General features: G+C 46.7%; 1 protein-coding gene across 1 annotated transcript in view; it reads left to right on the top strand.

The window, feature by feature from the left end:
• sec23a (Sec23 homolog A, coat complex II component) overlaps positions 1-14,062 on the top strand; it is a 108,226-nt gene that overhangs the window by 33,569 nt on the left and 60,595 nt on the right. Inside the window, exons 7-11 of the mRNA XM_056295864.1 lie at positions 4,898-5,042; positions 7,741-7,899; positions 9,548-9,663; positions 10,153-10,276; positions 12,746-12,826. Coding sequence (XP_056151839.1) covers positions 4,898-5,042; positions 7,741-7,899; positions 9,548-9,663; positions 10,153-10,276; positions 12,746-12,826 — 625 coding nt within the window. The remainder of the gene's footprint in view (positions 1-4,897; positions 5,043-7,740; positions 7,900-9,547; positions 9,664-10,152; positions 10,277-12,745; positions 12,827-14,062) is intronic.

Genomic DNA, 14,062 nt, shown 5'->3' with positions numbered 1-14,062 from the left:
TTCAGAATCATACTCAAAATCAAAGTGGAAAATGAGAACATAGGCTGATCCAACTTCTGTGGAAATTCTTCAAGACGATTCAAAATGAGGCTCAGTAGTGTGTGTGGCCTCCACGTGCCTGTATGCACTCCCTACAACGTCTGGGCATGCTCCTGATGAGACGACGGATGGTCTCCTGAGGGATCTCCTCCCAGACCTGGATCAGGGCATCGGTCAACTCCTGGACAGTCTGTGGTGCGACATCGCGTTGGCGGATGGTACGAGACATGATGTCCCAGAGGTGCTCGATTGGATTCAGGTCTGGGGAACGTGCAGGCCAGTCCATAGCATCAATGCCCTCGACATACAGGAACCGCTGACACACTCTGGCCACATGAGGACGAGCATTGTCATGCATGAGCAGGAACCCAGGGCCCACTGCACCAGCATATGGTCTGACAATGGGTCTGAGGATCTCATCCCGGGACCTAATGGCAGTCATGGTACCTCTGGCTAGCACGTAGAGGTCTGTGCGGCCCTCCAAGGATATGCCTCCCCAGACCATCACTGACCCACCGCCAAACCGGTCATGCTGGAGGATGTTGCAGGCAGCAGAACGTTCTCCACAGCGTCTCCAGACTCTCTCACGTCTGTCACATGTGTTCAGTGTGAACCTGCTCTCATCTGTGAAGAGCACAGGGCGCCAATGGCGAATCTGCCAACCAAGATGTTCTCTGGCAAAGGTCAATCGGGCTGCACGGTGTTGGGCTGTGAGCACAGGCCCCAATTGTGGACGTGGGGCCCTCATACCATCCTCATGCATTCTGTTTCTCACTGTTTGAGCAGAAACCTGCACATTAGTGGCCTGTTGAAGGTCGTTTTGTAGGGCTCCGGCAGTGCTCCTCCTGTTCCTCCTTGCACAAAGGACCAGATAGCGGTCCTGCTGCGGGGTTGTTGTCCTCCTGCGGCCCCCTCCACGTCTCCTGGTGTACTGGCCTGTCTCCTGGTACCTCCTCCATGCTCTGGACACCGTGCTGGGAGACACATCAAATCTTCTTGCCACAGCACGCATTGATGTGCCATCCTGGATGAGCTGCACTACCTGAACAACTTCTGTAGGTTGCAGATACCGCCTCATGCCCCCTCTAGTGGTGAGGGCACTAGCAAAATGAAAAACTAACCAAAGATCGGCCAGAAAAGATGAGGACAGGCAAATGGTCTGTGGCCACCACCTGCAAATCCATTCCTTTTATAGGGGTTGTCTTGCAAATTGTCTAATTTCCACCAGGTGGAAATTAGACAATTTGCCAACAGGCGAAATTGATTCACAAATCAGTGTTGCTTCCTAACTGGACAGGTTGATATCTCAAAAGTGTGATTGACTTGGCGCTACATTGCATTGCTTATGTGTTCCCTTTATTTTTTTGAGCAGTGTACTTTGGGTCAACTGTCCAAAGTAACAGGGAGTGTAGTAGAGAGGTGAAGAAGAGAGTGCAGGCAGGGTGGAGTGGGTGGAGAAGAGTGTCAGGAGTGATGTGTGACAGAAGGGTACCAGCAAGAGTTAAAGGGAAGGTTTACAAGATGGTGGTGAGACCAGCTATGTTATATGGTTTGGAGACAGTGGCACTGATGAAAAGACAGGAGGTGGAGCTGGAGGTGGCAGAGGTGAAGATGATAAGATTTTCACTGGGAGTGATGAAGAAGGACAGGATTAGGAACAAGTATATTAGAGGGACAGCTCAGGTTGGACGGTTTGGAGACAAAGCTAGAGAGACAAGCTTGAGATGGTGTGGACATGTGTGGAGGAGAGATGCTGGGTATACTGGGAGAAGGATGCTGAATATGGAGCTGCCAGGGAATAGGAGAAGAGGAAGGCCAAAGAGGAGGTTTATGGATGTGGTGAGGGAAGACATGCAGGTGGCTGGTGTGACAGAGGAAGACACAGAAGACAGGAAGAGATTGAGACGGATGATTCGCTGTGGCGCCCCCTAACGGGAACAGCTGAAAGTAGTAGTAGTAGTAGTAGACATATTTGGTCTTACTCTTATTTTTGCCTTGTCTGGTTTTATTTCTTTGTAAATCATTGTTACAAAGTGCTGTTAAAAGTGCTCTATAAATAAGTTGTTATTATTATCATTATTTTATTTTATTTTGGTCATCAGAGCATGAAGGTTTAGATACATCGAATCTGGTGAGGACGCACCAGTACACATGCAGATTCATTTTACAGCCAGGGCAATGTCCACAATGACACAATAAGCTATTTTTGGGAAGAAATAAAATAAAAAGTTGTCCTTCCATTTTAAAGAAAGTAACACAAATATAAATATAAATCCAATTATCTAAGCAAATATTCTCTAAATAGCAAGCTATCAACCATGTTTTTGTTTTTTGTTTTTTTTTTGTTTTTTTTTTTATAAATGAAGACTCAGCAGCTGAGAGTGAATGTTACTCCTGCTGTGTTGATGAAGACACAAGACCAGCAGGTCCTGCTGTGTTGATGAAGACATAAGACCAGCAGGTCCTGCTGTGCTGATGAAGCCACAAGACCAGCAGGTCCTGCTGTGTTGATGAAGACATAAGACCAGCAGGTCCTGCTGTGTTGATGAAGACATAAGACCAGCAGGTCCTGCTGTGTTGATGAAGACATACACTACCGTTCAAAAGTTTGGGATCACCCAAACAATTTTGTGTTTTCCATGAAAAGTCACACTTATTCACCACCATATGTTGTGAAATGAATAGAAAATAGAGTCAAGACATTGACAAGGTTAGAAATAATGATTTGTATTTGAAATAAGATTTTTTTTACATCAAACTTTGCTTTCGTCAAAGAATCCTCCATTTGCAGCAATTACAGCATTGCAGACCTTTGGCATTCTAGCTGTTAATTTGTTGAGGTAATCTGGAGAAATTGCACCCCACGCTTCCAGAAGCAGCTCCCACAAGTTGGATTGGTTGGATGGGCACTTCTTGCGTACCATACGGTCAAGCTGCTCCCACAACAGCTCAATGGGGTTCAGTTCTGGTGACTGCGCTGGCCACTCCATTACCGATAGAATACCAGCTGCCTGCTTCTGCTCTAAATAGTTCTTGCACAATTTGGAGGTGTGTTTAGGGTCATTGTCCTGTTGTAGGATGAAATTGGCTCCAATCAAGCGCTGTCCACTGGGTATGGCATGGCGTTGCAAAATGGAGTGATAGCCTTCCTTATTCAGAATCCCTTTTACCCTGTACAAATCTCCCACCTTACCAGCACCAAAGCAACCCCAGACCATCACATTACCTCCACCATGCTTAACAGATGGCGTCAGGCATTCTTCCAGCATCTTTTAATTTGTTCTGCGTCTCACAAACGTTCTTCTTTGTGATCCAAACACCTCAAACTTGGATTCATCCGTCCACAACACTTTTTTCCAGTCTTCCTCTGTCCAATGTCTGTGTTCTTTTGCCCATCTTAATCTTTTTCTTTTATTGGTCAGTCTCAGATATGGCTTTTTCTTTGCCACTCTGCCCTGAAGCCCAGAATCCCGCAGCCGCCTCTTCACTGTAGATGTTGACACTGGTGTTTTGCGGGTACTATTTAATGAAGATGCCAGTTGGGGACCTGTGAGGCGTCTGTTTCTCAAACTAGAGACTCTAATGTACTTATCTTCTTGCTCAGTTGTGCAACGCGGCCTCCCACTTCTTTTTCTACTCTGGTTAGAGCCTGTTTGTGCTGTCCTCTGAAGGGAGTAGTACACACCGGTGTAGGAAATCTTCAATTTCTTAGCAATTTCTCGCATGGAATAGCCTTCATTTCTAAGAACAAGAATAGACTGTCGAGTTTCAGATGAAAGTTCTCTTTTTCTGGCCATTTTGAGCGTTTAATTGACCCCACAAATGTGATGCTCCAGAAACTCAATCTGCTCAAAGGAAGGTCAGTTTTGTAGCTTCTGTAACGAGCTAAACTGTTTTCAGATGTGTGAACATGATTGCACAAGGGTTTTCTAATCCTCAATTGGCCTTCTGAGCCAATGAGCAAACACATTGTACCATTAGAACACTGGAGTGATAGTTGCTTGAAATGGGCCTCTATACACCTATGTAGATATTGCACCAAAAACCAGACATTTGCAGCTAGAATAGTCATTTACCACATTAGCAATGTATAGAGTGTATTTCTTTAAAGTTAAGACTAGTTTAAAGTTATCTTCATTGAAAAGTACAGTGCTTTTCCTTCAAAAATATGGACATTTCAATGTGATCCCAAACTTTTGAACGGTAGTGTAAGACCAGCAGGTCCTGCTGTGTTGATGAAGACATAAGACCAGCAGGTCCTGCTGTGTTGATGAAGACATAAGACCAGCAGGTCCTGCTGTGTTGATGAAGACATAAGACCAGCAGGTCCTGCTGTGTTGATGAAGACATAAGACCAGCAGGTCCTGCTGTGTTGATGAAGACATAAGACCAGCAGGTCCTGCTGTGTTGATGAAGACATAAGACCAGCAGGTCCTGCTGTGTTGATGAAGACATAAGACCAGCAGGTCCTGCTGTGTTGATGAAGACATAAGACCAGCAGGTCCTGCTGTGCTGATGAAGACATAAGACCAGCAGGTCCTACTGTGTTGATGAAGACATAAGACCAGCAGGTCCTGGCGGATGATTTTTTTGCTTTTCCCAGGTCTTGTGAACACATCTGAACCTCTGCTTTTAGGATTTGATAAGTGGTTTCAGAATTCACGTTTCTTAAAGAAACTTAGTTCTCTGAAATTTAGACGTAGTTTCACGTCAGAACAGGTCAGACCTACCCCAATTAAAAGTGTGATAATTTCCCCTTTTTTGCACAGTTTAGGAGTTGGGGACTATATCATTATATTCAGTATTGGTATATGAAGTTTGTGTTGAATGTGTAGCTCTGATAGATCTGGTTCCACAGGTTCCTTCAGCCAGTGCAGAAGATCGACATGAACCTGACTGACCTGTTGGGGGAGCTCCAGAGAGACCCCTGGCCTGTGACCCAGGGGAAGAGACCCCTCCGCTCGCTGGGCGTGGCCATGTCCATCGCTGTTGGCCTACTGGAGGTAAACAGCTGACAATGATAAAATACATGTAGTTTAGACCAATGTCTTGATGCATGCCCAATAATCCAGGTAAGGAAATCCAAGATAGTTGACTCAGTTCATCTGGACACAACGTTTATTTGGAGAAACGTTTCATCACTCATCTAAGCGACTTCTTCAGTCTCAGCTGCCTGCAGGTATCCTACCCTTATAAACAATACAGTGGCATAACGACCGCAACCAATGATCAATTTCGACCATTAACTAGAGTTACAGTGTTCATGTGTACTATTCACAGAGGATCAGGGAACAGTTGCAATCACAGCATTGTAAGATGGTGACAGATGTACTCTTAGACTCCCTCCTCGGTTCAGGGATGGTCGTTCCCTCTTCACATAGATGGCCTATTTGACTCCCTGTTCAAACCAGTGTTCCTCCCTATCAAGGAAGTGCACATCCTCATCCTTTTTTTAAAAATTTATTTCTGATTTTTCCCTTTTTTCTCCCAATTTAGTGGCCAATCGATCCCTATTTTAATTCAAACACCCACCCTCATACTGCATGCATTCGCCAACTGCATCTCTCCGGCCGGCAGTCTCGAAGGAGACGCCTCCCCACTTTCGTGACAAGGCGACTCCAGGCCGAACCACTGTTTCTTCCGACACACACAGAGACGCATTCACTTGACGAACACAAGCCGGCTCCGCCCCCCTCCCGAAGACAGCGTTTGCCAATGATTGCTGCTTCATCAAGTCCGGCCATAGTCGGATCTGACGAAACCGGGGCGTGAACCCCAGTCCCCAGTGGGCAACTGCATCGACACAAAGCCGATGCTTAGACCGCTACACCACCGCGGACCCGCACATCCTCATCCTTGAAAGAGTGGCCACTGGCCTGTAGATGGTGTAGACTGTGGAGTCCTGGTCTGACGTGTTCGCTCTCCTGTGTTGTGCCATCCTCTTGGTCAGTGTCTGTTTGGCTTCCCCAATGTAAAAGTCATGGCAATCCTCCTGCTACTTAACAGCTACACTATATTGGGCTGAATAGGAAACCAACAATCAGTTGCATACACAAATTGCTGTCAGCATTAACCAGAGTTTCAATGGCCATGTGTACTGTTCACAGAGGATTGGGGAATAGTTGCAATTTGATTGTTGGTGTTTACCACAAACCAACACATACTGATCAGTACTTAAGGTTTGAGTCTCATCATCCACTGGAGCACAAATTAGGAGTCATCAGGACGCTGGACCACCGAGCTGACAACGTCCCCACCAACACAGCAGCCGGGGAAGAGAAGTCCCACATCAAATCAGTGCATGGTCAAAAGACTTGCCGTGACTTGTACATCGGGAAAACCAACCAGATGCTGGCGAAGAGGATGGCACAACACAGAAGAGCTAGGGGTCTGGGTAGTGTTGCGGTCTATTCCATGGCCTACCAACACAGAGATCACCGGTTTGAATCTCTGTGTTACCTCCGGCTTAGTTAGGCGTCCCTACAGACACAATTGGCCGTGTCTGCGGGTGGGAAGCCGGATGTGGGTATGTGTCCTGGTTGCTGCACTAGCACCTCCTCTAGTTGTTCGGGGCACCTGTTCAGGGGGTAGGGGGAACTGGGAGGAATAGCGTGATCCTCCTACGTACTACATTCTCCTGGTGAAACTCCTCACTGTCAGGTGAAAAGAAGGGGCAACACATGCATCTGAGAAGACGTACTCTGCAGCCCTCCTCAGATCGGCAGAGGGGGTTGGAGCAGCAACCAGGACACCTCAGAAGAGTGGGGTAATTGGCCAGATACAATTGTGGAGAAAAGGGGGGGGGAGTTAACACAGAGGGGCTAACACATCAGACCAGGACTCCACAGTCTACACCATCTACAGACCAGTGGCCACTCTTTCAGGGATGAAGATGTGCACATCCTTGATGGGGAGGAATGCTGGTTTGAACGGGGAGTCAAAGAAGCCATCTATGTGAAGAGGGAACGACCATCCCTGAACCGGGGGGGGGGGGGGGCTAAGAGTACATCTGTCACCATCTTACAATGCTGTGATTGCAACTATTCCCCAATCCTCTGTGAATAGTACACATGGCTACTGTAACTCTAGTTAATGGTCACGGCAATTTGCATATGAAACTGGTCGATGGTTTGGGTCGTTATGCCACTGTATTGTTATAAGGGTGGGACACCTGCAGTCAGGTGAGACTGAAGAGGTCACTTAGATGATGATGAAACATATGTGTTAGTAAACGTTGTGTCCAGATGAACTGGTTCAACCTTCTTGGGTTTTGAGCAGTCGGTCAACATCAGGGTGTAGACACCACAAGAAGATTTATGGGATGTAAAAAAAACATTCCGTGTTGAATCACAGGATCATTTCTGGAATATTTGTTGTAAATGCTTTTTTTTCTCGTGAAATATTTTCCTCCTCAAAACCCACCACAACAGTGTGACAATAGCAGATGAATATCACGTGTTGTCCCAGTTCACCCTCCCATGTGTGCAGCCTGGATGCAAGAGGCACCAGGAAGAGTCACCAAGAAGAGGCGCTAGCCACAGTGGCTGTTAATCTGTTGTTTGCTTTGAATTGTTGACTGTCCTGTAAGTCACTCAGGATACAAGCCTGTGTGAAATGGGAAAATGTGAAATGCCATGTAAATGTGTATCGGGGGGTGGTTCGTAACTGTAATTCACTACAGCCAACCTCCGCCCTTCACAGTGTACCTTCCCTAACACTGGGGCCCGGATCATGACCTTTATGGGAGGCCCGGCCACCCAAGGCCCCGGCATGGTGGTCGGAGATGAACTGAAAACGCCAATTCGCTCCTGGCACGACATCGAGAAAGACAATGCCAAGTTCACCAAGAAGGCCACCAAGGTAAGAGAGAGATAGAACAACACAGACAGACAGACAGACAGACAGACAGACAGACAGACAGACAGACAGACAGGTGTGCTGGGTTAACCTTGTATCTAAACAGTTTAGTTTGTTAGCCTTCCTGTATGATTTTTGTGCTTTAACATTTTTTCACATGAAAAACTATGAAACTTGATGTCTGATTTTTGAAAATTCATATCAGCACATTATGATATACTTGTATATGATCTCCAAATGATAAAAATCATGTCTTTGAATTTAGATATTTGTTGAATTCTGCTATGAACATTATTTCCATTCTGTCGGGGCGGACTTAAATAACATTTCATTTAATTTGATATCAACATTTTGTAATGTCATATCAGGTTTTTGAGAATGTAGTATGTATGTGTTTGTTAGGGCTGCATCTACTATTACTTTCGGCTGCTCCCATTAGGGGGCGCCACAGCGGATCATCCGTTTCCATCTCTTCCTGTCCTCCGCATCCTCCTCTGTCACACCAGCCACCTGCATGTCTTCCCTCACCACCTCCATAAACCTCCTCTTTGGCCTTCCTCTTCTCCTCTTCCCTGGCAGCTCCATATTCAGCATCCTTCTCCCAATATACCCAGCATCTCTCCTCCACACATGTCCACACCATCTCAATCTTGTCTCTCTTGCTTTGTCTCCAAACCGTCCAACCTGAGCTGTCCCTCTAATACGTATACTCGTTCCTAATCCTGTCCTCCTTCGTCACTCGCAGTGAAAATCTTAGCATCTTCATCTCTGCCACCTACAGCTCCTCCTCCTGTCTTTTCATCAGTGCCACTGTCACTGCCAAACCATATAACATAGCTGGTCTCACTACCATCTTGTAAACCTTCCCTTTAACTCCTGCTGGTACCCTTCTGTCACACATCACTCCTGACACTCTTCTCCACCCACTCCACCCCGCCTGCACTCTCTTCTTCACCTCTCTTCTGCACTCCCTGTTACTTTGGACAGTTGACCCCAAGTATTTAAACTCATACACCTTTATCACCTCCACTCCTTGCATCCTCACCATTCCACTGTCCTCCCTCTCATTCATGCATAGGTATTCCGTCTTGCTCCTACTGACTTTCATTCCTGTCCTCTCTAGTGCATACCTCCACCTCTCCAGGCTCTCCTCCACCTGCACCCTACTCTCACTACAGATCACAATGTCATCTGCAAGCATCATAGTCCACGGAGACTCCTGCCTGATCTCCTCCATTAACCTGTTCATCACCATTGCAAACAAGAAAGGGCTCAGAGCCGATCCTTGATGATCAGATTTAATTGTTATAGAAATAAAAGCTGTTTACTAAATCTAGAATAGCTTGTCTGTGAATGTTCTCATTCATCCAGGTCATGGTTATCCAAACAAATTGGATCAAGTGCAATTGGACATCAATAGCTCTGATAACGACTCCAAAGAGGATAAATATCTGAGTTTCATCACCAGCCAGTCAGACTAGCTTGGTCTAGTCAGAAAGGCACTATCTGAGGAAGCCTCTTGGATGAGAGGCGAAACATCTTCACGGATATATACCAAGAATAGCTTGCTATGCTGCTTGCTGTAGTACCTTATCAGTATGGTAATTCCTCTGTTTGTGTGTGTGTGTGTGTGTGTGTGTGTGTGTTGCAGCATTATGAGGCCTTGGCCAACAGGGCGTCCACCAATGGTCACATCATTGACGTGTATGCCTGCGCTCTGGACCAGACTGGCCTACTGGAGATGAAATGTTGTGCCAATAACACCGGGTACACACACTCTCACAGGAACACACACACACACACACACACACACACACACACACACACACACACACACTTGAAGGTTATAATTACGCTCATATCTGCACATTCCCTTCTCAACACAACATGTGCTCTTCATATGCAAACACGATGAAGAGACCTGGTGACAGGTGTGACTGCTGCAGCTTGGATGGCTCAGCAGTGAGACAGGTTTGTAACATGTTGGATGGATGATCAGTGAGACAGGTTTGTAACGTGTTGGATGGGTCAGCAGTGAGACAGGTTTGTAACATGTTGGATGGATGATCAGTGAGACAGGTTTGTAACGTGTTGGATGGGTCAGCAGTGAGACATGTTTGTAACATGTTGGATGGATGATCAGTGAGACAGGTTTGTAACGTGTTGGATGGGTCAGCAGCGAGAGGTTTGTAACGTGCTGGATGGGTGAGCAGTGAGACAGGTTTGTAACGTGTTGGATGGTGGCGTGTTTCTCAGGGGCTACATGGTGATGGCTGACTCTTTCAACACCTCCCTGTTCAAACAAACCTTCCAGAGAGTCTTCACCAAAGATGCCCAGGCCTGTTTCAAGATGGCGTTTGCTGCTACGCTGGAGATAAAGGTACAAGTACACAACCCCACAACACAACAATACCACAGTAACACACCTATACCAGAAATAACTCCACAACCACACAACACGACAACACCACAGTAACACACTGATACTGGAAATAACTCCACAACCACACAACACAACAACACCACAGTAACGCTGATACTGGAAATAACTCCACAACCGCACAACACAACAACACCACAGTACCACACTGATACCAGAAATAACTCCACAACCACACAACACGACAACATCACAGAAACACTTTGATCCTGGAAATAACTTCACAACCACACAACGGGAAAAAATTCCAGATTTTTGCAGTGATTTAAAGAGTAAAATCCAAATGTATTCCTAATAGACCAAGGACTACATTCCTGTGTAGCAATGATTCTGATGTTAGTTGTCGTATCACATAATTTTCAGCTGTAGTTCTGTCTTCATTCAGACAGTATGATTGATGAGAAAGATGAGCAACAAAAAAGACAGTGTCATGAAGTCAACCAGTATCTCCAGGAACAAGTTGTCTTAAATGTTTCTAAACACCCAGACCAGCCAGAAGTTGCTGAGACAGAGTCCTTCCTGTTGGACCTGAGCACGTGTGTGGCTGAAGGGTCCTGTCACCGCCTGCAGCCACACACTTATCATCCTCCTGTCATATGAGGTGGAGGAGAGGACACGTTGAGATGACCCGGCATCACGTGGAATGTGGCAAGGCATTCAGTCTATCACAGACTACAAAAGCTCTAATCGCGGTCCCACTGTCCATGATGCCTCCCTGCCAGACAAGCTAAATCATTTCTATGCCCACTTCGACAAGGACAATACTGACCCAGCCACAAAAATCCCCAACCAGCCAGAAAACCAGGTGCTCACTCTATCAGTCGCAGAGGTCAGAGAATCACTGCGCAGAGTGAACAGATGGCATACCGGTTTGGGTCTACCGGGAATGTGCCGAGCAGCTGGCTGAGGTCTTCACACCTGTATTTAACCTCTCACCGTCCCAATCTAAAGTCCCAGCATGCTTTAAGACCACCTCTATCATTCCTGTCTCCAAGAAACCAGCATCCACATGTCTGAATGACTACCGACCCATAGCACTCACCCCCATTGCCATGAAGTGCTTTGAAAGACTGGTTCTGGCTCACATCAAAACATTATCCCCCCACATTCGACCCACATCAGTTTGCCTACCATCCCAAAAGGTCTACTGAGGATGCCATTGCCCCTGCCCTGCACTTTGCTCTGACCCACCTTGAACTTAACAACACATACATCCGGACGCTGTTTATAGATTACAGCTCTGCCCTCAACACTATCATCCCCACCAAACTAACCACCAAACTCCTCTCCCTTGGCCTCAGCCCCTCCCTCTGTAACTGGATCCTGGACTTCCTGACCAACAGACCTCAGTTTGTTAGGTTAGGTGACCACTCCTCCTCCACCCTGACCCTCAGCACAGGTGCCCCTCAAGGCTGTGTTCTGAGCCCCCTCCTTTTCTCCCTCTTTACCCACGACTGCCTGCCAACTCACCCTTCAAATGTTATAGTTAAGTTTACAGATGACACCACAGTCATTGGCCGTATCACCAACAATGACGAGATGGCCTACAGAGACGAGATTGAGCACCTCACATCATGGTGTACTACCAACAATCTTGTCCTCAATGTGCAGAAGACGAAGGAGCTGATTGTGGACTTCAGGAGGTCTAGAAGCTGTGGGGTGGAAGTGGAGCGTGTTTCCAGCTTTAAATTCCTTGGAATCCACATCAAAGAGGACCTTTCATGGACATTAAACACCCAGGCCCTTGTGAAAAAGGCCCAACAACGCCTGCATTTCCTGAGGAGGCTGAGGAGCGCCCACCTACCCCCCAAAATTCTCACCAACTTCTACCACTGCACCATAGAGAGCATCCTGACCATCTGCATCTCAGTGTGGTACGGCAACTGCACCTCAGTAGACCAGAAAGCTCTGCAGCGGGTCGTCAAGGCGGCCCAGCATATCACCGGTACCCAGCTCCCAGCCATAAAAGACATTTATCACAAACGCTGCCTTCGAAGGGGTCTGAGCATCAGCAGGGATCCCACCCACCCCAACCATGGACTGTTCTCCCCCCTGCCCTCTGGGAGGCGCTACAGGAGCCTCAGAGCCCGCACTACCAGGCTCAAAAACAGCTTCTTTCCACAAGCTGCTGACCACCTGAACCTGGCCACCCACTGAATGTCTGTAGATATTTTAAATATTTTGTACTCCAGCTCTCTTTTAACTTATTTTTAGCTTTTGGTCTTCATGTGTGTATATCTTATATTGTGTTGCTGTGTTTGTCTGTGTCTGTCTTGCACTGTTTGGTGAAGCCACAGCCCTCATTTAATTTTTAACGTGTGCCTGCACATTGTTTTTAATGACAATAAATTGAATTGAATTGAACTTGGAGTGGCTCTGAGCTGACTTTGTGTCTGTGTTTGGTTTCAGACATCCAGAGAAATCAAAATATCTGGAGCCATTGGACCGTGTGTGTCTCTCAACGCAAAAGGACCCTGCGTGTCCGAGAACGTGAGTTAAACCAACCTCAATGGACCTGTGCCTGCACCTGTCAGTCACATCAATGTTGTGCAGCTCTAGATATATGTCTGTATACACTCTGATTCTATCTGCTACATATATTTTACTCTGATCTAAAATAATAATAATACATTTTATTTATAGATTACTTCTCAAGGTACACAAAGACACTTTACATAAGTTAAGATAAACATAAACGCAAAACACCAGAAGCATAAGACACAACATTAAACACACATTAAAAGCAGTTCTGAAGAGGTGAGTTGTGACTAATGGCGTGAACGTGGGCAGATGGGTGCAGTCTCTGATGTGTTTGGGGAGAGAGTTCCAGAGGGAGGGGGCAGCTTTGGAGAAGGCTCTGTCCCCCCAGGTCCGTTGCTTGGTCCTGTGTGGTGGAGACAGGACGTCAGGTGCTTGGTCCTGTGTGGTGGAAAAAGGAGGTCCGGTGCTTGGTCCTGTGTGGTGGAGACAGGAGGTTGGCATCGGGGAGCGAAGGCAGCGAGAAGGAGTATGGTAGTGGAGCAGGTGTGAGGTAGGAGGGGGCCTGGTTTTGAAGGCTTTGTGAGTGAGGAGCAGGACTTTGGATTGGATCCGTGGTGGGACAGGGAGCAAGTGGAGGTTCTGGAGGATGGGTGATTGGGAGTGGGTGAGCAGCAGAGCTCTGGATGTACTGGACTTTGTTTAGGACAAGGGATGATGAGCCATAGACAGTGCTGTTGCAGTAGTCAGTTCTGGATGTGATGAAGGCATGGATCACAGTTTCGGCAGCAGAGTGATGGTTGGAGACGAGCTAGTATGTGTTGTAGGTGGAAAAGAGCATTCTGGTGATTTGATTGACGCGGTGTTCAAAAGAGAAGTTGCTGTCAAAAATGATTCCGAGGTTGCGGAGGTGTGAGGAGGGGGACAGATTGAAGTTATCGATGGTAAGGCAGAAGTTATGGGTTGTTTTGGTAAGGGATTTGGGACTGATGATGATCATTTCAGATTTATCACAATTTCATTTGGGGAGTTAGGCTTGGATCCGTGTGTGTGTGGGTGTGTGTGTGTGGGGTATTTATTTTTGCAGGCATTTTATGTAAAATCTCCTTTAACGTAATGCCTTCAACTGCCATCTGTGGTTAATCACTATCTGTCTTGGTATTAGAGCTATTACATAACCATTACCAGTTGTAGTGGTCCTCATCATAGTGTACTATTACATAACCTTTACCAGTTGTAGTGGTCCTC

The sequence above is a fragment of the Lampris incognitus genome, chromosome 16, assembly GCF_029633865.1.
Source record: "Lampris incognitus isolate fLamInc1 chromosome 16, fLamInc1.hap2, whole genome shotgun sequence".
Lineage (NCBI taxonomy): Eukaryota > Metazoa > Chordata > Actinopteri > Lampriformes > Lampridae > Lampris > Lampris incognitus.
This window is presented reverse-complemented; position numbering and strand designations above follow the sequence as displayed.